Raw genomic sequence first — 26,256 nt, forward strand, 5'->3', positions numbered from 1 at the left:
GGGCTGGCCTTGGCAGAACTCGGACTGCCGTCTTTGTGGTCATGGACACAATCTGTAAGTTTTCTGTTACCTCTGCCCGCACATTAACCGCGAAAAACGAGCAAATCATTTGGATTTATTCTTTGGGGTGACTTGTTTTTAAATTATGGGCTGCCACTGATGGCACTCGACAGCCATCCAGATTGAAGCGGGAGGGGCTGGCAGAGATTGAACCATTTCCCGCTTCAAACCAATTGGATAGCAGTCACGGCAAATGAGTTAGAAAACCCACAATAACAATCATCGTCGGCTCTTTGCAGGATGGCGTTTTCTGCTCAGAAGAAGTGGACAATTTGTGCACCTTGGTGCACAACCTGCGTCAGCTTCTTCACCTTCATCTCAAATATAACTTCAGACTCTCACTCTCGCTCTTGGAGAATGTTTGTGTTTAGTGTTTTTCTGAAAAAGACGCTGTCTCCCATTTACAAAAGCCCGTCGATCACGACCATTCTCACGGTAGGGTAAGGCGGAAGGTGTGGTCTTCCTCATGCTGGACAAAGTGGCGGCTCCGCCGCTAGTGGCTGCTGCTGTGAAAAACCACATCGAGCCATATGCCGAGGAACAAGGCATCGCTTTGGATGAGGTGCTCCTGCGGTACATTAAGGTGGGAAGCATGCTGGTGCCGATGAGTTCCGTTTCAATGTCTGCAGCGTTTATCACCATTTGAAATCAGGAGACGCTGGAACGTCACAGCTCTCAAACCAACACACTTTTCACGCCATGGGAAGCAAAAGTGGTGGCGGTACTTGGATGCATGGCCGATACAGACGTAAGTCAGCCGTCTCTTTGGATCATGCCGCCATTCTGGGGGGGTTAAGTCATTGATGGCTCTAGACTAAGGCTGAAACAACTGATAAATAAATTCGATAAAAATTGATAATTAAATTTGTTGCCAACGAATTTGGTTGTTAATTATTGACGTCAACTATTTGCGGATGTACTCAAGGATGTAAATCGAGGAGGAGGAATGGTTTCGACACAATCTTGAAAGCAGGTGGTTGTCTACACATCCTGACAATTGGAGCTCAGTTGTTTGTTCTGGCTTTGGGAAGGGAAAGAATTACAGTCACCCCTCGCCACTTTGTGGCTAGAAGTTCGCACCCTCAGTGCATCACGGTATTTTCCAAAAGTATCCAACATATTAAAAAAAAGCATTCACTTATTTTCTCCAAGATCTACTTTTCAACCATCCAACCTCCTCCGATCTACTTTGTTCGAGGGGCCAACCTGTGAGGGGTGACACTATTCGGTTTTTCGATTATAACGGCCAGGTATAGTCTATCAGTGGTTCTTACCCTTGTTGGAGCTACCGAACCCCACCAGTTTCATATGCGCATTCACCGAACCCTACTTTAGTGTAAAATAAAATGTTTTTTTTTTTTCAAATTCAAGATATATAAATCCTCGCAGCACTGATAGGCCAAGCAATGTCACGTGATTATCTGCAGCCATTGATGGTTAAGCGGGGCATGCTATCGTGAATAGACATGATGAGTCCATGTGTCTTGACCTACGTGGCTCAACCGAACCCCTGAGACCGACTCACCGAAAACCTATGGTTCGATCGAACCCAGGTTAAGAACCACTGGTCTATATTATCCACGAAATTCGATGGATGACTGTACAGTTGTTTCTTAACTTCCGAACATAATTGATTCAGGACGACTGTCCGCAAGTTGATTTGTTTGTAAGTCCAACAAAATACCAATCATATACGTAGTTCATGTATTACTGAGGTTGAAGGAATTGGGCCATACACAAGGCACTTGGGCACAGCATTATCATAGTGCTAGTGACATGGCAGTAGGAGCAAAACTGAGTTTGATTGTGCTTTATGGACGTAGTGTGTACTCGCATTAATATAATTAAAACATCTAAAATTCTGTCAAAGTCCTCATCTTCTGTATCCGATATAAAGAGTTCGGCTTAACAGGGCCAATTCGCCGCCCAACACACATGGCTCCAAATCACTGTCAGTCAGAGTTGTCCCCGTGGGCTTTCATAAAAATGATGCCGACCAACTTAGGCGAAATCTCGCCTTGCTCCTTGACAGTTTAGTCAAGGCATCCACAACCCATTCACAAATCGTAACGTAACTCGCCCGACGTTGCCTGCCAGTGTTTGTTTAACTATGTTTGCCATCGGACATCTATCGCTCCCAAGCTGTTTGCTTTAAATCCGCAGAAACTCAGCATTGTCCTTTTTACTTGTCGAAGCTGATTTTCTAGCTCCCTCCACTTGCGAACCACGTATCTCTTGCAGGTACCATTTTGGAGTTCAAAATGATATTGTTTTGAAAAATGCATACCTAAATACATTCCTATTAATACATGTCTTTTTCTTGCACCCCTTTCATGTCAGGCTTTATATAGACATAGCGTGTCGGCAAGAAATGCACCCAAGCTGTCAGCGACATCTACAGAATTCTGAAATTAGTCCATACAGTAACTCCCCTGTCTTCCGAAGTCTTCTGAAGTAATAACGAACGTTTTTTTATTTGATCAATGTCAAAACAATCACTTATCTACCCTTGACGACCCTCCATATGTTAATTTGCTGCCAGCCCAAATGCTTATAATGGACTGGGCGACGATTAGTGCTGGAATCATTTCAATTCAGAGAGAAGCGCGGAAATACCTTTTTATCTCCCGAACCAAAAAAGGTCTCAGGTCAGACATTTCCAGTTAAGTCAATGCATTGACTTATTTTAATTGTAAGTACCTGGGTGTTCACATTGGTGTGGAAGATGCTACCACCTACCTGATGCACAGGTCTCTTTCACACCTGGAGAACACGGGAAGCACGATGAGAATGAGGTTTTTTGACCTCTCCAGTGCGTTCAACACCATTCAGCCGGTCCTACTGAGAGGGAAACTGGAAGAGGCTGGAGTAAGGAACCACCTAGCCGCATGGATAATCAACTTCCTCACTGACAGACCACAATATGTGAGACTTCAGGACTGTACGTCTGATGTGGTAGCTTGCAGCACGGAGGCCCCACAAGACACGGTGCTCTCCCCACTCCTCTTCTCCCTCTACACATCAGACTTCAAACATAATACAGACACCTGCCACCTCCAGAATTTTTCTGACGACACTTCTATTGTTGGACGAGTGATGGACGGGAACGACCTAGAGTACAGGAGAGTCATCACAGCCTTTGTTGAATGGTTTAGGCAAAACCAGCTCTACATCAACACCAGTAAGACAAAGGAAATGGTAATCGATTTTTGGATGAATCCTCAACAGACCACTCAGGTGAACATTCAGGGTACAGACATTGAAATCGTGGAGAATTTTAAGTACCTGGGTGTTAACCTCAACAACAAACTAGACTGGGCCACAAACATAGATGCCCTGTATAAAAGGGGCCAGAGCCGCCTCTACCTACTGAGGACACTACGGTCCTTTGGAGTGTGCAGGACACTGCTGAGGACCTTTTACGACACTGTGGTGGCATCTACAGTGTTTTATGCAATGGTCTGTTGGGAATGCGGGAGCACGGAGAGGGACAGGAACAGCCTGAATAAGCTGGTAAGGAGGGCCAGCTCTGTTCTGGACTGTCTTTTGGACTCTGTGGAGGAAGTGTGAGAGTGGAGAATGCTGACCAGGATGATGTCCATCATGGACAGCACCTCCCACCCCCTGCATGAGTCTGTGAAGTCCCTCCGAAGCTCTTTCAACAATAGACTGCTCCACCCTCATTGCAGGAAGGAGTGCTTCTGCAGATCCTTCCTCCCATCACCTGTCAGGCTCTTTAACAAAACAAATGGCTGAGTGTTAAGACCTACCGTATGTATACATGTACATCTGTGTATGTATGTATATTTATATATATAAATATGTATATTTATGTATGCGTACATATATGTATATTTATATATATGTATGTATATTTATGTATGCGTACATATATATATATTTATATATATGTATGTATATTTATGTATGCGTATATATATATTTCAGCAACACGCTTATTTATTTATATATTTATTCATGTATTTATTAACTTACTTTTTACCTATCTATTTGTCTAAAATTATTTTCCTGTATCTGCATTCTCACCCTCTTGCTACTGTGAAAATGACATTTCCCAAATACGGGATGAATAAAGTTATCCAATCCAATCCGGAATGAAGTAATAACCAACTTATTCTTTAAATTTTATAAATTTCAAAGCATCTTATATTAACCCAGTGGATGCCATTGACTGCTGTAGACATTCAATCCGTTTCAAGTGGGAGGGGTAGCAGAAGACAGCATGAGCAAGAGTTTTAAATGATTTGCTAAGAGCCAATCAATTGGACGTCAATGGCACTGAAAGAGTTAATTTTAAAAAGTACTTTTTTTGTTTGTTTTTAAATTTAATTTAGTAGAGTACTTAATGTTTTCCCCCTCAGCTGATGACAGACGCTGTGCTGGAGATCATGCAGAAAGCAGTGGTTCCTTGGAGTAAGCTGGTGGAGGAGCTGGTTCAGCACTACTTGGAGATGCCTGGGCCCAAGTCCGTTCCGTGCTGCATCACTCTGCCCAAAGGGTTACTATCTTCTGTTTTATTTTGATGCTACACTTTTCCTGCCCACAGGTGGGAGCTTTTCCGCGAGGGCTACCGGCTGATGGAAATCCATAAGATTCTACGGAGCTATGGGGTCCGCCCTGACAACCTTACCATCCGTGCTCAAATTATGGTAAGAGGCAGTCAAAAGATAGACCCATTCCATAATGCACTGGGTGCTTGAGATCCTTGAAAAAGCTTTTCTTTTAATGTTGTGTTTTCAATGTTTTCTGTTGATTTGGAGGGCACCTCCTTTTCATTTTGGGTGATTTCTGGGTGACTTTCTATTGATTTTGGTCACTTAATTTTGATTTTGTGTCATTTCTGAGTGAGTTTCTGTTGATATTAGGTATATTCCCGGGTGACTTTATTTTTATGTAATTTTGTAACATTTGCACTTTCTGTTGATGTTAAGTGATTTCCTACTAATTTTGGGGCCATTTCTTGGTGATTTCCGGAATTATTTAGTCATTTGGTTGAATTTGGGTCACTTCCTATTCATTTTGGAACATTGCTTGGTGACTTTATGTTGTTTTTACTCACGGTCTATTCATTTTTGGCATCTTTAGATCCCTGTTGAATCTTGGGCAATTATGGGTGACTTCCTGTAAATTTTGATCACTTACTGCTGATGTTGAAGCATTTTAGTGTCACTTAAGGTTCATCCTGGGTGATATTTTAGGTCATTTCTGTATGAAAATGCCCCAGAAATGTATATAATTTAATCCAAATAAGCAGGACGTCACTCAGACATGATCTAAAACCAATTGCATCTCTGGCAAAAGCATTAGATTATGAGAAAAGTAACAGTCTTGTGTCTGTCAGGTAACGGTGAACTACATGCTGAAGCAAGACTCTCCTACGTGCCTGCAGGATGCCCTTAGCCTGGCAGGAGTGTACAAGCTTCCCACCTGGCACATCAATTTCTTGCACGCGGTGCGTCTCATCGGCCGGGCCGAGGTAAGTCTGGGCCCCTGCGACCTGTTTTCGCCCTTGTCCCCTTTCTTCAAGTGCCTTCTTTGGCAGAGCGATGCGTGTTTGGCCGCGATCAAGATTTTGCCTCCAGGAGAGACAACCCGTGTGACGGAGCGTCTCGTGTCCTGGGCCAAGCTGGCATTGGAGGATAAAGATTGCTTAACCTTTGATGTGAGTAGGGAATAAGTAGTGAGTCGCGCTTTTGGGTCATGCAGCTCAAAGAGAATCAGGGAAGAGTATTGACCTATTGGGTCAACAGGGTTATTTGCCGACCATCACCGTTGCATAATATACCATATTTTCTGGACTATAGGTCGCACTGGAGTATAAGTTGCATTTTTGGGAGAAATTTATTTGATAAAATCCAACATCAAAAACATGTCATCTTGAAAGGCAATTTAAAATAAATAAAATAGAGAACAACAGGCTGAATAAGTGTACGGTATACTAACATTACATGACTGACATGCCTAGTAATGTCAGTAACGACGTAACATTAAGAGTTATTCAGATAACTCTAGCATAAAGAACATGCTAACAAGTTTACCAAATTATCAGTTTCACTCCTAATTACTAAATCCAATGAAATCTTCATCCTCGGTGTCACTTTTAAACAAGTCCCCCAACTCGGGAGGTAGACGCAATTAGCTTTTTTTGTTTTCTTCATTTCAATAAGAGTAACCTCCGCTTTTTGCCAGTCCCTTATAAGTTTCTCGCTAACTCCAAACTTGTTTTCTGCCGCTCGTTTACCGTTTTCAGCTGCATATTTCACTGTTTGAAAATAACGGGAAATTATATAATGTGTAAATAATTTCACACATAAATCGCACCAGAGTATAAATCGCACCACGGCCAAACTATGAAAAAAAACGGTATCTGTATTGAAGCTAGAAAAGGCAATTTTGTGGGGTTGCTTTTTGCTCCCATCAATCACTTTCTATAGATTTCTGGCTATTCATTAATTTTTGCTGTAATTTTGGGTCACTTTCTTTGAGGTTTACTTACGAAATACACCTAACATGTAGAAAGAAAATTCACACAGGATAAAAGTAGTACAGTAATCCCTCGAATATCACGGATAATGTAGACCATACAGGGCCGAGATAATCGAAAACCGCAAAGTAGTATCACCCCTATTATTACTACCATACTACGTTTTTGCGCCGATACAAACAGGTTAATGGGAGTTTTAGTCTAAGTCCTGCATAGACCTTGATTGGCAGCCCCCTTTCAGCGAGGTACAGCTTTGCGTTCAGGGTGAAACAGTTTAAGAACTAGTCCTTTTGTGAAGGTTTTTGTGATCCAGGGTTTCCGGTTGCTCATCTAGCAGACCGGCAGCAAGGCTTTGTTCTTGTTTTTTCAAATCAAATCAAATCCAAAGCCTTTAATGTCATCATACACAGCTGAGTATAACGAAATTGGTGGTGCTACTCCACAAAGTGCATTTTCCCTGTAAAAACATTAATAAGTAATATAAAAATATAAAAAGTCACATCCTGGCAAGGTTAATTCTAAAATATTGCACAATCTAAGATATTGCACACCCCGAAGTTATTGCACAGAAGAGATTGTGTGTCGTGCTAATGCAAGTTCAGAGTCCTGATGGCTATGGGAAAAAAACTGTCCCTAAGTCTATTTGTCCGTGCTTTGTGAGACCTGTAGCATCTGCCACAGGGCAGCAGCTTGTGACCAGGTTGGTATGGGTCCCTAACAATGTTCCCGGCTCTGCTGAGGTAGCGAGGGCTGGCGATATCATCCAGTGAGGGCAGAGAGCAGCCGATGATCTTCTGGGCGGTGTTGATCACTTTCCACATGGCCTTTTTGTCTGCAGCCGTGCTTCCAGCGTACCACACTGTGATGCAGTATGCCACGATGCTCTCCACAGTGGCTCTATAGAAGGGCACCAGAAGCTTAGTGTCCAAGTTGTTCCTCCTGAGTACCCTCAGGAAATGGAGTCGTTTCTGGGCCTTCTTCACCACTGCCGTGGTGTTGGTAGACCAGGAGAGCTTGTCCGTGACGTGGACCCCCAGGAATTTGGAGGACTGGACCCTGTCTACGCATACTCCATTTATGAGGAGTGGGGCCAGATCTGTGCTGCGTTTACGAAAGTCCAGGATTATTTCTTTAGTTTTCGTGGTGTTTAGTGTGAGATTGTTCACCAATCACCACAAAGACAGTTTGCTGACCTCATCTCTGTAGGCCAGGGTTGGGCAAACTTTTCGGCCCGGGGGGCAACATTGACTTTAAAAATTAGACAGGCGGGCCGGGTCAGGACAAGATACGATACATATAAAAAAACTGCATCCGTTAACAGTACATATGAAACATAAACAGAAAAAAGGACTAAAGTATGAACATACTCATCACTCATCTGGGATTTATGGGGTGCTTTCTTGGTTTTCATCAGACTAAAGGTCTGTTCACACACATATGTAGAGCCAAATAATACCAGAATCCTCTGTGCCATCTTCTGGATGTTTGGAAATTTGGCTGCACTTAATGAAGCCTAAAACTCAGAGACTTTCAGGGAGTTGAACTTGTCACATTGGAGATCAATCAGTTCCAACTGCAACTCCTGTGGAACCGTTTCCGGGTCTTGTGAGAAAGGAAATGACACTAGCTGTCAATTTTTCCAAAAATCACAAAACCGATGGCAAATTGCTCATGCAGGTCATCCAATGATTTCCTGTATTTTGACCGAAGTTCCCATGGTGCTCCAGGTTGCTCAGTGCTGTGTGTTGAGCTACGGCGATGGCGTCCTCAGTGGACCTGTTTGCTCTATAAGCAAACTGGTGGGGATCAACTGAGGGAGGGATTGTATCCCTGATGTGGCGGGCGACCAACTTTTCAAAGCACTTCATGATTACAGGCGCAAATGCAACAGGCCTAAAATCATTCAGGCTGTCAATAGTTGGCTTTTTAGGGACATAGATAATGGTGGCATATTCCAGGCAGGATGGCATGATGGATTGTTGCAGGGAACAATTGAAAATCTTTGTGAAAACCCCAGTCAGCTGGTCGGCACAGGCTTTGAGCACCTTCCCAGGTACTCCGTCAGGGTCAGTAGTCTTCCTGGTGTTCACAGTCCGCAGTCCCTGTCTCACTTCATGTTCCTGAAGCTTCAGTGTACTGCTGCAGGGTGGTGGATGTGTTGAGACTGAATCCGATTTGTCAGTCTCAAAGCGGGCAAAGAAACGGTTCAGTTCCTCTGCTAGTGAGGCATCTGCGTTAACAGACACATTATTGTCATTATGATTGGTAATGTGTCCTATTCCCTGACACATCTTCTTTGGGTTATTTTCTGTGAAGTGCTCCTCAATTTTCCTTGTATATGCTTCTCTTCAGGTGTACTCTGGCAGCGCTGTATTGTAACTTGTCCCCTGACCTGAAGGCGGTGTTATGGCATTTGATGAGTGCCTGTGTCTCACTGGTCATCCAGGGTTTTTGGTTAGGAAAAACCTGGATACGTTTATTAACAGTGACGGTGTCCGTACAGTTTTTGATGTAGGAAAGTACAGTGTCCGTGTAGTCCTGGAGGTTGTGGTGTTCAAAAAGTTCCCAAATGGTGTGGGAAAAACAGTCCTGCAGCTCAGAAAGGGCATCCTCAGGCCATGTTTTTATTATCTTTATTTGTGGCCTTGTTATCCTCCGGAGTGGGGTGTATGAGGGGGTGAGGGACAGGCAGAGATGGTCGGATCCAGCAAGGTGAGGGAGGGGTATGGCTCTATAATTATGTTTGATGTTAGAATAAACATGGTCTAGAGCAGGGGTCTCGAACTCAATTTACCTGGGGGCCGCTAGAGGCCGAGTCTGGGTGAGACTGGGCCGCATCAGGATTTCCACAAGAAAAGCACTGATAAAACATTCCAACGTTATCAAATATCTTTATTTTTTAACAAAAAATAATGAATTAAATAAATTAACTTAAAGATGAATAAAAAATAAATCAATCAGTAATACAAAACCAAATAATACTAATGAGCATACAGTAGATATACACTGGCTGGCTAAGTAGAGAAAATGAATTATTTTTATTCCGTTTCAAATGTCTGTATTAACAGCTCTTTAACCTTTAACTTTCTGAACTTGAATGGAACATTGAACATGAAATATTCTGAACACGGCTTCTCTTGCCTACTCCTTGCTGCTAGAGACCTGGCAGCGCTTCTTCTCACATAGTCACATTTGGCTTGAGGGAAGCAGTGGAGACCCTCAGTAGAGCTTGAAGATGCTCATCAGTAAGTCTGGACCTGGACTTGGACTTATTGAAGTTCAAGGTGGAGAAGAGCTTCTCACACAAGTATGTGCTCCCAAAAAGGCACATGGTCCGCTTGAACCTTCGGGAAAGTTCAGGGAAGCTGGGGGTCAACTCTCTCAAAAATTGCCCAAGCTTGTCTGCTTCTCCACTCACCTCCCTGAACTTGGCTTTGAGTGCAGAGTTGCACTGCAGGTCAATGAGCTCCATTTGAAGCTCAGGAGGGGCATCTTGCACATCAAAGGAGAAGGGGTCCACACAAATTTGAAATGTGGCTTTGTGTGTCTTGAAGTCTGCAAATCTGTGATCAAATTCCTCCTGTAGCTTCGAAATGGCCTCAACATACTTCTCACCACTGAATGGTGTGCCTGCATCCACGAGAGCCTTGCATGCTGGGAAATGGCAAAGGTTTGTCTGAGAGAGCTGGGCTTTCCATAACACAAGTTTAGTGCAGAATGCTCTCACGTTGTCATAGGCAGCACTGACAAGTTGCCCCTGGCCTTGTAGCTTCTTGTTCAGTACATTAAGCTCATGTGTGATATCAACAAGAAAAGCCAAGTCCATGAGCCATTTGGGATCACTTAGCACAGGATCAATCAACTCACAAACGGCGTAGCTAGCTTTGACTGCTGCATTACTGTCTTTGGTAGCCTTCTTGAAGAAATCCTGTTGCCTCAGAAGACGTGTTTCAAGACTGGCAACCTGGTTGGCTCTCTCATCTCCCTGGTATTTTTCGTACTCCTCAGCATGTCTCGTAGTACAATTACGTTTCAAATTGTATTCCTTGTGCACCGCAACTTTTTCAGTGTAAATGAGACATGTCGGGGTGCCCCTGTGTTCAACAAAGAAATATTGCACTCCCCACTTTTCTTGAAACTGTCTGTGCTCATCACCGACCTTTCTCTTCACGGCAGGCTTTGAAAGAGACATCTCTGGGGCTCTGTAATATGTTTTTCCAATTGGAATGAGTCTCGGGTTGATCTTTCACATTCAGTCGCGCGGGTTTGTGGCGCATGTGCACTTTCGCTCTCCGTTTCAATCGCGGAGATGGCTACAGACACTGACACAGGCTGGATCACGGATCATAGCGCCTCATTCAGTTCTATGCTGAGAGCAGCGGAGGAGTGTGCGCGCCGAGCGGAGTGATCGGCCTCACGGCTTCTCCTCCGCCCAGCTGATTGGAGGAATGAATGAGTGAGTGAGCGAGGCACTGGACAGCCCGGCCGATGTCCCGCCCTCCAGAGCCGTATACCTCACCGTGATTGGTTCATTCAGCTCCGAACCAAAGTTCCCTCTAATTTTTTGTTGGTCTGAGCAGAAAGACAACCTCCCTGAGCACACTGAGTACCAGTGTGAGCGACATCATCGGTACTCGGATGATTCGCCTAAAGACGTTTCGCCGACGGACGTTTGACAGACGGGCAGGTCGCCGAATGGACGTTCCACCGAACGTTCATTCGGCCGAACGGAGGTTTCGCCGAAACGGGATTCGAACGCTCGCCCCGCCGGATCGTGTGTGTACATGTTTTTCAACCTCGGCCCGCGGGCCATATACGGCCCGTTAGGATTTTTAATCCGGCCCGCCGCCGGTGTTGTCCAAATTATAGTAAAAATTAATGTTCGTCTACCATCAATGGCAGCCCGGGAATAAGCACTCTTGGGCGGGTATGGCAGTCCGGGAATAAGCACTCTTGGGCAGGCAGATGTAGCAGAACCGAGCCGTAAAATGACAGCAATCGGGTCAAATCCATCCAAAAACAGCATTTAATGATTAAATACAAATACTGGATGATATCGCGATGGAGGCAAAAAAACGTCTATAGACGTCCATTCGCCAAACGGCTCAAAATGCTCTCAAATTCGGTCAAATCCAGCTGAAAACAGCGTTTAATGATTAAATACAAATACTAGTATTTGTATTTAATCATCAAACTAACAAATACTAGTACGACCTGTCCGTCTGTCAAACGTCCGTCGGCGAAACGTCTTTAGGCGAATCATCCGGTCACGACATCATCATTGCTCGCTATGGGCACACCAGTATCACACCTGCCACAAGCAGGTGCATGTCAATGTTCCCTCTAATTTTTCATGTAAAACATGCTGTAAAACACGAAAAACATGAGTGGACAGAGCTACTGCCATTGGCTGCCACTTAAACGGCGCCATCATGGGGAAAGGGGTAAAAAAAAAAAATAAAAAAATAAAAAAATAAAAAAAAATATATATATATATATATATCGATTTTTTTTACTGCGCACCATATGATTGCTACTGCGCAGAGAAGACGAGAGTAGTGCGCAATTGCGCACGCGCGCAGCTTAGAGGGAACATTGCTCCGAACACAAGTGTCATTCATATCAATTTTGCGGGCCGCACGAACATTAATCTTTCATATTAAGACGGGGGCCGCAAATTATCGTCCCGAGGGCCGCAGTTGGCCCGCGGGCCGCAAGTTTGAGACCCCTGGTCTAGAGTTTTATCTCCTCTGATCTGACACTTCACGTACTGGATAAACTTAGGCAGAACAGTCTTTAAACATGCTTTGTTGAAGTCACCGGCAACAATAAAGACTCCATCGGGATGGTCAAGCTGCTTTTTGACAGTCGCTAGCAGAAGGCTAAGTGCCGTGCTAACGTTAGCATCCGGTGGGATGTAAACAGCCATTACAATGACAATCGTTAGCTCTCTAGGTAGATAGAAGGGCCTGCACCGAACTGCCAAGAGCTCTAAAAGTGAGTGTTAATCATCCTACCGTTGCAGCACCAGTCGAGTACCAACCCTTTTTGGAGTCCTTGGAGGGGGTGCTAGAGAGTGCTCCTTTGGGGGACTCCCTCGTTCTGCTGGGGGACTTCAATGCTCACGTGGGCAATGACAGTGAGACCTGGAGGGGAGTGATTGGGAAGAACGGCCCCCTGATCGGAATCCGACTGGGGTTCTATTGTTGGATTTCTGCGCTTGTCGTGGATTGACAATAATGAACACATGTTCAAGCATAAGGGTGTCCTTATTTGCACTTGGCACCAGGACACCCTAGGCCGCAGTTCGATGATCGACTTTGTGGTTGTATCATCGGACCTGTGGCCGCATCTCTTTGACATTCTTTTAAAGAGAGCGGTGGAGTTGTCAACCAATCACCACCTGGTGGTGAGTCGGCTCTGATGGTGGGGGCAGCTGCCGGTGCGGCCCGGGAGACCCAAACGTTTCGTGAGGGTCTGCTGGGAACGCCTGGCGGAGTCCTCTGTCAGAAGAAGTTTCAATTCCCACCTCTGACAGAGCTTCTCATGTACGGGAAGAGGCCCGTGGGACTCCCGAGGAAGCTGACGGGTACCGCGTGGCCAAGCGGCACCTGTCTCTGGTTGTCTCAGAGGCAAAAACCCGGACATGGGAGGAGTTCGCTGAGGCCTTGGAGAACAACTTCCGGGTGGCATCAAGGAAATTTTGGTCCACCATCCGACGTCTCAGAAGGGGGAAGCAGTGCACCACCAACACAGTGTATAGTTGGGATGGGGCGCTGCTGACCTTCACTCGGGATGTTGTGAATCGGTGGACCGAATACTTAGAAGACCTCCTCAATTCTACAGACACCCCTTCCCATGAGAAAGCAGAGCCGGGGGACTCTGGGGCGGACTCTATTATCGCTGGGGTTGAAGTCACCTAGGTGGTTAAAAAGCTCCTTGGTGGCAAGGTCCCGGGGGTTGATGAGATCCGTACGGAGTTTTAAAGGCTCTGGATATTGTGGGGCTGTCTTGGTTGACACGCCTCTGGAACATCGCATGGACATCAGGGACAGTGCCTCTGGATTGGCAGACTGGGGTGGTGGTTCCCGTTTTTAAAAAGGGGGACCGTAGGGTGTGTTCCAATCATAGGGGAATCACACTCCTCAGCCTCCACGGGAAGGTCTATTCCGGGGTGCTGGACGCGAAGGAGAGATGAGATGAGGTAATCTATAAATTTGAAGAAAAAAATGAAAATACTTTATGTACTGTTCTAGTGAAAATAGTTCCTCTCTGCTTGATAAAATAATAAATAATAATTTTAAAAAACAGGTTATTGAGAGCTTTAGTCCAAGTCCTCTTCATCACGTTCGAGTGGCATTGGATCATCGATGGAATCTTCAGGGTGCGCCGTAGGGGTAACAGGAGGAGCTTATTTTTCTGAGAGGTTTTCGGCCCACAAGGAACATGCTATGTCCCAAAATGAACAGAAAGTGATAGATGGGGGATTGATATTGATCATGAGACATTTACGGTCACTTCTTACTGATTTGTAGTCATTTCCTGTTGATTTAGGGATATTTACTGATACTTTCGGTTACTTCCATTTGTTTTTCGGTAATTTCTGGGCCGGTTCCTGCTCATTTCCATGTCCCACTTAGGCTCCTGAAAAAACGTTACTCAGGTATGTCATGAAATGAATAGGAAGCAACCCAAAATTACCTGTAAGTGCCCCCCAAAATTAACCGGAAGTTACCCGTAAGTACCCCCAAAATGAACTAATTTGTATTAATTCATTTGGCCTTCTCAAGTCAAATTGGATTAGACGTCTGTCACATCTTGGACAGTGAATTCCCACACATTATTAGCAAGCCAACAAAGTTCTAACAGAAGTAACCCATGGGAGAGAGATCCTCTGGCATTTTTTAGTTTTAAATGTGTTCATGGGAATAATAAAACTTGTGACAAGCAACCCCTCCTACCCAGTATACATGCAGGTAAGAGGTCTTGGGGACAGACGAGCAAATCTTGGGTGATTCAAATGTCTTGTTGTCAAGCTTAGTCTCTCTGCTTGTCACTTATAGCACAAGAAAGAGAAGCTGGTCATTAGCTGGGTGATGGTGGAGCTGCTCAAATACCAATGCATCGTACACAAACGTAAGTTGGCTTCTTTCTATTGTTACCCGGGGGGGGGTTTGCTTTCTTGGCATTCTTCAGCGGAAGGAAAATATTTATTTAAATTACTATGGGGATTATTAAAATATCTTTGCTATCTATGTATCTGCTATTTTTTTAAGCTCTGTTATCTGAGTTCTATTTTTAAACTGATTTGCCTGTATTTTTTACAGGATTTTCAATCTTTTTAACGATTAAGATGTACAGTAGAAATCATACGTCATCATAAATCATAATATGAAAATTAAAAAAATAAACCGTATTTTCCCAACTATAAGGCACACTTGAGTCTTAAATTTTCTCCAAAATAGAGGGCGCCTTATATTCCAGTGCTCTTTATATATGGACAATACTAAAATTGTTATCACGATAAAATAAAATAAATCAGTCGATCGGGTACACCATCCTCTACAGGTCTCGCAACTACGGTAAGCAGCCTGCGACTTCATTTTCCCCCGTGCGCGATTCATGCTGGGATATGTAGTTCTTTTGTCACTACACCCAGTATGACGGCGAGCACACTAATTTGGTGCTCGCCGTCATTCCGGCTGGATTGATAAAAGAACTCCAGTCGCTAGATTGGCGTAAACAGCATTCAAAGCTAGACTGCGAACTACAGTGGTACCTCGAGATACGAGCTTAATCCGTTCCGGGACTGAGCTCGTATGACAAGATTCTCGTAACTCGAGCGGAAGTTTCCCATTGAAATGAATGGGAAACAAATTAATTTGTTCCAACTCTCTGAAAAAAACACCAAAAACAGGATATTGGATTGAAAAAAATGTTTTATTTCTTATAATTCGCCATATATTGACAAAGTAATAAATAACGAGTTGTTTAATAGAAATAAAGTGTTTAATCTAACTAAAATTGGGCGGATTTCGCCGAGGGGAGAGGGGCACAAAAGGGGCGGGGGGCTTTGTTTTTTTTTCTTCCACACAATGCACTCGTAAACGGAACAAACATTCCATCCTCACGTTCGCAATCGATGGGCTGTTTGCTGTCGTACTATTCCCTTCAAAATATTCCGAAAATGATGCACACAAATGTCCTCACAATCGGATAACGCACGACCACTTGCCAGAGCAGCAGTCTTTTATCAGCGATCGCACCGCTGCTCATGGGAGCTTCGGGGGCGCTGGCTAGCGGCTCCTTTTAGCTTGTAGCATCTGTGGTCGCATTCCCTCGAACGGCGCCTATGATAGAGTTGCTACCGGGGATGCTGTTGCGAGCCAGTGCCCCTGATGTTCTTATGAGCAGCCAACGAGAAGTAATATAATACTCCTCGTATTAGATAAAAATAACAGGAAATGCAGCAGCTGAGCTTACCCACGTATTGATTGTGGGTAAAGTTTTATTCTGAGTGCCATTGCCTGTCGGCGTTGTGTGCACGAGTATACTTCATTACTCAGAAAGCCCTCTTTTCCCCACGCATGCGCGTTGTGCGTTTCCTGGTCTGAATAACTCATCCGGTGCTCATAAATATTGTTATACACGAAAGATATGCAAAAAAAAATGCCATGGCCACCTGGCTTGGTCGCATCACAAAATTTTGACCGCATCACGGGCGAATTATTCGATCGAAATTTCCCCCGTAAGACGAGCATTTTGTATGATGAGCGGTCGTATGACGAGGTACCACTGTATGTGTATATATATATATATATATATATATATATATATATATATATACTCTACTATTTTCCCCGTAGAAAAAGTAGTGCGCAGTAACTGCTGGGATATATAGTTCTTTTGTCAACCAATTGACAGCGGGCGTCATTTAATAGGGTGGATTTACAAAAGAACTGCTGCCGGTAGATGTTGGCGTCAACAGAGCATTCAAAGCTAGACTGCGAACTATATATAAATATATATATATATATATATATATATATATATATATATAATATAATATAATATATATATATATATATATATATATATATATATATATATATATATAATATATATATTATATATGGATAAATATTGAGCCGCAACAGCTCTGGCAACTACGGCAAGCAGCCACAGACTCTACTGTGGTAATGCGGAGCGGTGTGCCTTTAAAAGCGGTGCGTCCTGTGTGTGTCAAATACAGAAATAGCTATCGTTACTGACACTGCGCCTTTAAATGTGATGCGCCATATAGTCGTGAAAATACGGTAAATGAACTAAGCATCTATATCTCTACACATTGCTATTTCTGAGAATGTGTCTGTGTGCGTTAGTGTTTGTCCGTTAACATAATAATAATAATAATCGGACATAGGCCCTGTCGTCATTATCAACAACACAAAAAGCCTACTTGTCATCACACCCAGAAACTGCGTGTGACGAAATTGGTGGTGCTTCTCCATAAGCTGCGTTTACTCGGCAAAAGACCTAAATAAGTGCTAGTTACGGACTTGTAATTTGGCATTCTGCTGTTATGGATACAGGTCGCTTACCTCTCACTGTCTTTCACTTACCTTCAGTCATGAGACAAAATGATGTTACCGTGCTCAAGTCTTACAAAAAATGATTTTTCGCGGCAAGGAGAAATGGGAAGCGTTCATTATTTGCATCGCTGATGTGCCCAGGAGACGGTTGCACTAACCTCTTACTGGGATAAATCCGACTATGGCAAAACAAATTTAAAAAAAATCCAGCAAGTTAGGACCTAAGAAAATCAATGTCAATATTTAGAAATGACAAGCCACTGGCGAGTAGGAATTCACAAAGGGGCCTGATTGGTCAGTTCCACTTCATTTCAAACTTTTCAGCGAAATTTTATCGGTTGCCTCAAGATTTTAACTTGGTTAGGACGCGCATGCGTAGACAAATAAATCGAAGAAATTCCTTAATGTCTTACATTTATTCCCTTTGATTTGTCGCATGCATGCAATTATATTTCAGAAGTGAACCTAGCTTTATTGGCCTAATTAGGAGACCGGCGAATTTTCTTTCTACATGCTTGAATATTATATTGTGGCTTTGACAATGCTAACTTAGTTTGGGTTTTGAATGGTTTATTTGCAACCAAGAGCATGAAGAGAACTCCAGTAATCCCTCGAATATTGCAAATAATGGAGACCAGACATGGCCGCGATAATCGAAAAGACGCGAAGTAGGATCACCCCCATTTATTAGTACTATACTACATATTTTCCCGGGAATACAAAAATACAAGTTTACAAGTTCATTTATCAAGAAGTGTATTTATGAAATATTTCAGTTAAATGCATATGAAAAGACTAATGTAAAAATATCTCTAAATAAAAAAATGTAAATACTAAGTACTGTACTCACAGTGAAAATAGTTCCTTTTATTGGTTATAATTTACCATCTACTAACAGAGTAAGAGAGGTTATGATGTTTAAGAATAAAATGACATTATTCAATACAATGGGGAGTTTCGCGGATGGGAGAGAGAGAGACTTGACGGATGCGCTCGTAACGTAAAATAAACTTTAAATTTAACTTAAATGAACTTAGATTCCTATACACACTTAAAAAACTTTTAATCTTACGTTACACTAAATTTAAACCTTTTTGTGCAATAACCAATGCAAAGAGGTTATGTATTCCACCATGGCTTTCGAGGCGAACTTCCTGCTTCTCCATACGTATTGGCGAGCCAGCTAAGTCACGCGTACACTAGTCGTGTTTTTCGATTATTTCGTGCTGAATATCGATTGTTGTCATGCGCCTTTTCTGCGCACTACACTTCATTGCGCCGGCTTGCTTTGGACCCATTGTGTTTCCCTTAATTCTGCACTGACTAATGCAAAAAAACCACGGAAAAAATGCAACGCTCCGCTTGTAGAGATCTTTGCACGAGGGAGATGCGGCGAGAAAGAAATCATAAGCAGCCTCTCACGGCCTGGCTACTTGGCTGTCTCGTATGCTCGAATCTCAAAATTTGGCTCGTATCTCAAGGTTCTGAGTGGGGCAGTGTGTTGACGTGCTCATCATGGCAGCTTCACTGCCTTATTTACGGTGTAATCTCTCATAATGCTGGTTCATTTTTTTTCTATTCCAGTGGTTACCACTCGCTTGGTGAAAGGATATTCTTGCCGTTTTCCGGAAGTTTGCCTCTGCTTTCTTGGTAGAAAACACGGTAGATTCATTTATACTGCAATGCCACATTGCTAGGAAACTCGGAACGTCACTTTTTCAGTTATATGCATACGATATGTTATATGTATATGATATCATGTTATATGCATATGATATCATGTTATATGCATATGATATCATGTAATATGCAAATGATATCATGTAATATGCATATGATATCATGTTATATGCATATGATATCATGTTATATGCATATGATATCATGTTATATGCATATGATATCATGTTATATGCATATGATATCATGTTATATGCATATGATATCATGTTATATGCATATGATATCATGTTATATGCATATGATATCATGTTATATGCATATGATATCATGTTATATGCATATGATATCATGTTATATGCATATGATATCATGTTATATGCATATGATATCATGTTATATGCATATGATATCATGTTATATGCATATGATATCATGTTATATGCATATGATATCATGTTATATGCATATGATATCATGTTATATGCATATGATATCATGTTATATGCATATGATAACATGTTATATGCATATGATAACATGTTATATGCATATGATAACATGTTATATGCATATGATATCATGTTATATGCATATGATATCATGTTATATGCATATGATATCATGTCGCGTTTTTTCTTGGGCTCATTCGATGCATTAGATTAGGGGTGCTAACTTTTGAAGTAGCCAACCTCCCAGGGGGTATCGGCTCTGAGGATGGAGGGAGGGCAGCTCAGACACGTCTGATCTAAAATCCTTATAAAGCGTGATTTATGGATGGATGGGTGTGTGTGTGTGTGTATGTATGTTATGATTCTCTCACTACGTTTGTCCAAACTGTGCAACGTAAAGAGTTGACATTTTTTATAGTGGCCAGAAACTGCTGTCGGATTGAATTTCTTCACCTTCTCCAAGTGTGTAAACTCAATCTTTTGATTTTTTTAAAGCTGACGTGACGGGAGTTATAAAACATCCACTCATCCATAAATCACGCTTTATAAGGATTATAGAATAGATAAAACGTGATTTATGGATGGATGGATGGATGTGTGTGCACCTGGAAACTTGCTGGCAGAAATTCTTCTGAAAATTACGTTTGTAAATGACGTGGAAAGACGTCCTACCTTACAACTACATTGGGTCAGTGCGGCCAGCACCATTGTGTCTCGCCGAGTCTTTCCGTCACGACAGGGGAAAAAAAGGTGTTTCGGGGAGCATGGAATAGATAAAGCGTGATTTATGGATGGGTGGATGTTTTATGTTAACATTCTCACGCTATGTTTGTCCAAACCGTGCATCGTAGAGACTTGAAATTTTTTATGGTGGCCAGAAACTGCTGTCGAATCCTAATGGACGAATTTCTTTACCTTCTCTAAGTGTGTAAACTCAAGCTTTGAGCATTTGCAAGGATTATCGATGAGTATGGCTGACCAGAAATATGTTAACTTGCTGCTCTCTTGTGGCAGTTTTAAACATTAAACTCTGCAGATTCCAAAAAATCTATACCTTCTTCAGTGCACACTACAGTGAACACCTAAACATTGCTTAAATAGGTCAAATTCGTCAGCCTTTCTTTTTAAATTGACTCTTGAATCTGTTTTCCTTTACTTTTTCCTAAAAGGCATACTCCTGCTTCTGTATACCTGTACATAAGTGTATACACGTTTGCTGTGATATGCATGTAACTGAAAATTTTCTTTCTCATCTAACCCATTTTTCAAAAGAGATTTTTTTTTTATAGCGCAAAAACTGTCTTGGTTCTAAACAAGCAGGTTCGCCGATCACCCCGGCTTATTGTCAATAAAGGGCACTGAAATGAATCTGTTCAACATCAAAGGAAAGCCTTTGCAAGCCGCTAGAGAGGTTGTATATATTAGCCGAGGCTGTCGGCACCACACTAAGATCAGTGATGAGACCTTAACAATAATTGTTAAATAAGTAAGATATGCATGTTTGAACAAAGTTGTTGACCTGCACCAGGCTGGGAAGACTGAATCTGCAATAGGTAAAACGCTTGGTGTAAAGAAATCAACTGTGGGAGCAATTATTAGAAAATGGAAGACATGCAAAACCACTGGTAATCTCCCTCGATCTGGGGCTCCATGCAAGATCTCCCCCCGTGGCGTCAAAATAATAACAAGAATGATGATCAAATCCTAACCATTTTTCATATCCTGTCTTTCAGTTGCGATTTCAGTGTGAATTTGAACATTTTTATGGAGTTTTTTTAATACTTTGTAAAATCCACGATGTACTGAAGCCTTACTCTCAGGCAATCTACCAGGAGTGGCTTTTGAGATGTTTATCGCGATCGATGTAATGAGCACCGCTAACGTCGATGGCCCAGGACGCTTAGGAAGCATTTTCAACGATGACTCAAATTCCAAACAAAGGTGGAATACGCACGACGTAGTCTTTCTCCACAGGTGATGTGCGCGATGCGAAATTCACTCGCGACAAAAATGGAAACAGCAAGACGTCGTCCTCCTCGGCCTTTTATATTATTCGGCACATCATTCTTGTACGGTGAAATATCGCTTCTTCTTCAGTGCTTAGTGCCACCCATTTCAGCGCCGAAGAAGAAGCGCCGCCATTTTTTTGTCCCCACTTGCTAATTTCAGCGTGAATTTTGATTAGTGTTTTATCTGTTTATCTTTTCTCTATTTTGAAATAAATTACCGTATCGGCCGCAATGTCTTGCGTTATGGCCTTTTGTTTTCGTCACCTTGCAGTTTCGTGCATGTTATCTTTGTGGGCGCATATAAGCCGTTTCATCGATTCAGTCATCATTTTTTTGTCCGACAAATGCGCCTTATATGCGAGTAAATATGGTAAGTGACCTGAAAGTGTCTCAAAATTAACAGGAAATAACCCAAAATGTATTAGTTTCCTGGCTAACCTACAATTTTAAAAGCATGGGATGTCTATTGCCGATAATGCCTCACATGAGTTAAGAAATTCATCCTGCAGGTGACATCCTGAAAAGCATGGAACATGCAAAGCATCTCCTCATGTTCCAGGCCATTGCCCATCTGCAGGTGAGAGCCCCAGCCACATACGTCAGGTGTCGCGTCTAGTCTTTTTCAGCTCTCAGGCTTTTTTCAGGAGTATTTTGAAGTCTTCACAGTCCCTGCAGAGTATGAAGACCTCGAAATAAGAAACAAAGTCTGGGAAAATTGTGTGGAGGCGGCTGAGCACATGCCTGGCCCTCGGATCGATGCTGCTCTTCATCGCCTGGACCGCGTGCTCTGTTACACCCGGCGAGAACAGCTTTCCCACCTGGCTCAGCAAGCTCTGGCAGTGTGGCGCGTCCCCGAAGCCATCGCCTTCCTTGAGTATGTACGCTGTCTGCAATCCTATGTTCCGACCTGGTTTTTGATATTTCATCGCCTCTAACCGTAGCGAGCTGTACGAACAGCATTCTGATGTGGACACAGGTAAGGTGCTATTTGGCGCCGCCAGAATGCTGTGCCAGATGGCGATGGAGGATGACGGCTTGCCATCCACCAGCCACCAGCTGGCTTGCCGGGCCGCCACATTGTGCCACCCAGGTAAATGGCTCTAATTCTTGTCAAATGCTTTCTGTTTTACTAGGGGTCCTCAAAGTGGTCTCTGTGACTCCTAGTTTTTGTTGTAACCAATGCACCGCAGACAATTTAACCAATGAGGTTTCTGTAAAATCAAGCAGCACCTGACTACAATCAAGTGATACAGTCATAGCTCAACTTAAAAAAAATACCCAACCAAACCCAACCAGACAATAATCCGGGTTAAAAAATACCTTCACGTAAAATTCTCATCTCTGTATCATAAGGAAGATTAATGTTATGCAAAATCCTTTAAATTCAAACAATGCGCTTGACAGCACACCTGCCCGAATCCCCTGAAACTAAGTTTAATCTAACCTTACACTAAACTTAATTCTAATTTTGTTTTACATTTTTATACCTTTCTTCTCCCGGCCGGGTTGGCTCTGTTTGCCCCGCCTCCACCCTGAGTTTCAGATGCAACATATCGATGGCAGTTTGCTTTTGTATTCCCTTCAAAATATTCCGAAAATTATGCACACAAATGTGCATAATTTATACCATGACTTTCTTACCGGAGTTAAAGATCAGTATTGAATCGATGACCACATCTCTTCACAGTAACATGAACCCACACTTTTTTTTTTACAAACAATTAGCCAACTCACTATTGATATAAACTAGATAATAATTGTTTTATATGATTTTTGTATTGTATTCCATACTGGAAGCTTGCTCTGCTTATTCCCCATGTTCACAGGAGTCTCAATGTGGCCATGGTACATGACTTATTTTCACTGTGGCCACCCAAAGCCATTGTATCCTCCCAAATCAATAAAACTAAATACAACACTTTCAAAAGCAACCATCAAAATGCCACTTATTGGAAAAAATCATTGCGACAAAATTTTAATTGATTTTTATAATCAAATTTATGGATTTTATTATTAATTGTTGCAGCACTAATGCTGATATGTTGTTGAGAAAAGCACTGTATTTCTCCTCCCGCTGTGATTAAAAAAAACAAATTAGTAATAAACTCATAACTTGCCTCTTTTTTAAACATCTTTACTTTTGTGTTCACTTATCTTGCTAAAAATTATTTCATTTGCGCACCACTTATCCTGAAGGTTGAAAACTCCTGTGTGATTGTATTAAATTTCTCATTTATAATCAAGATACAATGGTCTATGTTAACATGATAATGCTTACATTAACCTGTTAGTCTGTCTTTTCTGAAATGCAACATTAGTACGAAAAGTTAGCATGATTCTCTATTGTGAAGTGCTTAACTGCCAACTCAAAGGGTAAAGGATGTTGTGTGTGTTATACTTTTAATGCTGTTTGCAGTACCACTCTAGCCACCAGTCTTGGATTGGAACTGCTCCTTTAATTTTTTTTTTAAATGTCACTTCTCTTTTAAAAGGTTAAAAGTTGGAAGAGGCATCATATTGTGGAATTTGTTAAGGTTTGACCATGTGTTCATCCTCATTCCAGACTTGTTGCTGGACTGTTTGGAGCTTTGCAAGTCAGTACGGCTCTCCATGGACATCTGTCACCAGTGCCAATTGTCTGACAATTATGCCTTTGCGACGGAGGTCAGCCTAGTCTTATTTAAAAAAAAATACATTTCTTTTTCCCGCTTGACTCCCATAGATTTCCAATGCATTTGAAGTGAGAGTGCCAACCTTCTGCCTCAAATTGATTGGACGTCCACAAGTGATAATCATTTATATTCATATATTCCCTCCTACCAACATGGCTGCCCTGAGGATGTCATAACTAAATGGTCATAACTCGTTTATTTCACAACCTAATTTTCAAAGTTTTATCATTGTCAAATCATCGGCTATTTACTCTGTAGCTGCCAGTTACGGTGTGTAACTCCAATCCATTTGAAAAGGAAGGATGGCAGTGAAATTGGTTATGTTCGAGGGGTCCAGAGAGCGTTGTTGGACCCAAATGCAGGGAAGCAAGTGGACATGGGGAATGAGGGCGGCCTAACGTAAAATTTGATTACACAAAACATGAAAACATTCAACTAATTTCTGAACCGCTTTATTTTCATTAGGGTCGCGGGGGTGCTGGAGCCTATCCCAGCTGATTCCAGGCCAGAGGCAGGGGTACTCGGTCGTTTGGTCGCCGGTCTTTTGGTCGCCCGGAAGATTATTGATGATTACCATTTAAATCATTGCTCAAATTCCCTAAATACAAACTGCGAATTATTATCTAGTCATACTTAATGCCCTATTAATTATTAGGCTAAAGAAAAGCTCAAAATTTCCCGTACTTTTATTGTGTTTTGTTGGAGAACTTGTTAAGACCCTGACTGACGTCCCTTCCTAAGGGGACAACTCATGTACATACATACAAACTCTTATACACTCACACGTCCGCTCAGTGAAACTGCTCAGGGAGGGCCATTGTTGGCTTTTATTGATGCGTAGACCGTGTTGTTTTACCTTGTTTTGTCGCCCGTCTTTTGGTCGCCCGTTGTTTGGGTCCGAGCGACCAAAAGTCCGGCGACCAAAAGACCGGCGACCAAACGACCGCTCACGGAGGCAGGGGACACCCTGGATCGTTGGCCAGCCGATCTCAGGGCACAAGGAGACGGACAACCATGCACACTCACTCCCATACCTAGGGGCAATTTAGAGTGCCCAATCAGCCTACCATGCATGTTTTTGGAATGTGGGAGGAAACCGGAGTACCCGGGCGAAACCCATGCAGGCCCGGGGAGAACATGCAAACACACAGGTGGACATGACCTGGATTTCAACCCAGGACCCCACAGCTCCTTTTTTTCCTCAATCAATTTTAATAATTACAAATTGAATGAATGTAATCAATCTTGATAACAGTTCATCAAAACTGTTTTGTTGCTAACAGGATATCAATATTAAAAATTTTGACTAACAATTTTTGGATTTTTAAAAACTTTATTGGCCCAAAATGGTGATATATCTGGTCAGATTGAAGAAAACAACAATTTTGACATGTATGTCATGTTTCCTGGAAAGAAGGGGACAAAACCAGGCCTTTGTGAAAAAGTATTTATTTGAAATATAAATAAAACGATGAAGGCATGCAAAGTCCCACTATCACGGGTTTTTCTATTAAGTAATAGAATCTCATCGAAAAATAATACAAAATAAACGGTCAAGGCTTTCCAATTAAAATGCTAGCCACCACAGCAATGAAACTAAACGGAAAAGTGCGCAAAGACGCCGGCCGGCAGTGATATCACTCGCTAACAACCTACCTTCTTTTTTTGTGCATTAACATTTGAGAACTTAACATTGGCTGCCATTGACGGCGGTTTATGTCCAATCCTTTTGGACGATCCTATGATCACTGCCTGGCCTTCCTGTTTAAATGGATTGAGTGGCCATTCCTCTCAATACCACTGAAACTAAATCATTCTATCAGACCCCTCCAGTAAGAATAAATTTAACATCTACCACTGTCAATGGCAGTAAATGACTCATTCAGGTAGAGGTTATTCCTCCAAGTTTAAAAGGTAAAAAGGAGTGTTTGATGTAATGTGTGTGCTGTAGCATGTGTCTTCAGGTGCAGAGAAAGATCCCTATTGTCAGTGGCTCTTCCAAGATTTCTTTCATGAAGACTGCATTGTTTTGGAACCTATGTCCGTCTTGCCCGTCCACTACGAAATCACCGCCTGCCTTCTGCCCGTCTCCCAAGGTAAATACAGGAATTTACCGAATATACACAAATTGACTACTGTTTCACATTGCTTAGTACAGGGATGGGAAAACCGGTCCTCGAGGGCCGCAGTGGGTGCAGGTTTTTGTTCCAACCGATCCAGCACAAACAAGAAACACCTGACTGCAATCCACTGATTGCACTTGAAGGACACCAGATTGGTGAAAAG

General features: G+C 42.5%; 1 protein-coding gene across 4 annotated transcripts in view; it reads left to right on the top strand.

Annotated features, from left to right (window-relative positions):
* kntc1 (kinetochore associated 1) overlaps positions 1-26,256 on the top strand; it is a 125,616-nt gene that overhangs the window by 50,893 nt on the left and 48,467 nt on the right. For all 4 annotated transcript variants that reach the window (XM_077601704.1, XM_077601706.1, XM_077601705.1 and 1 more), the window contains 14 exons: positions 1-54; positions 300-419; positions 500-643; positions 713-808; positions 4,443-4,546; positions 4,628-4,730; positions 5,423-5,557; positions 5,624-5,743; positions 14,629-14,701; positions 21,808-21,875; positions 21,943-22,172; positions 22,240-22,388; positions 23,862-23,962; positions 25,922-26,066. The exon at positions 1-54 is cut by the window's left edge and continues 18 nt beyond it. In XM_077601704.1, coding sequence (XP_077457830.1) covers positions 1-54; positions 300-419; positions 500-643; positions 713-808; positions 4,443-4,546; positions 4,628-4,730; positions 5,423-5,557; positions 5,624-5,743; positions 14,629-14,701; positions 21,808-21,875; positions 21,943-22,172; positions 22,240-22,388; positions 23,862-23,962; positions 25,922-26,066 — 1,642 coding nt within the window. The remainder of the gene's footprint in view (positions 55-299; positions 420-499; positions 644-712; positions 809-4,442; positions 4,547-4,627; positions 4,731-5,422; positions 5,558-5,623; positions 5,744-14,628; positions 14,702-21,807; positions 21,876-21,942; positions 22,173-22,239; positions 22,389-23,861; positions 23,963-25,921; positions 26,067-26,256) is intronic.

The sequence above is a fragment of the Stigmatopora argus genome, chromosome 5 (assembly GCF_051989625.1).
Source record: "Stigmatopora argus isolate UIUO_Sarg chromosome 5, RoL_Sarg_1.0, whole genome shotgun sequence".
Lineage (NCBI taxonomy): Eukaryota > Metazoa > Chordata > Actinopteri > Syngnathiformes > Syngnathidae > Stigmatopora > Stigmatopora argus.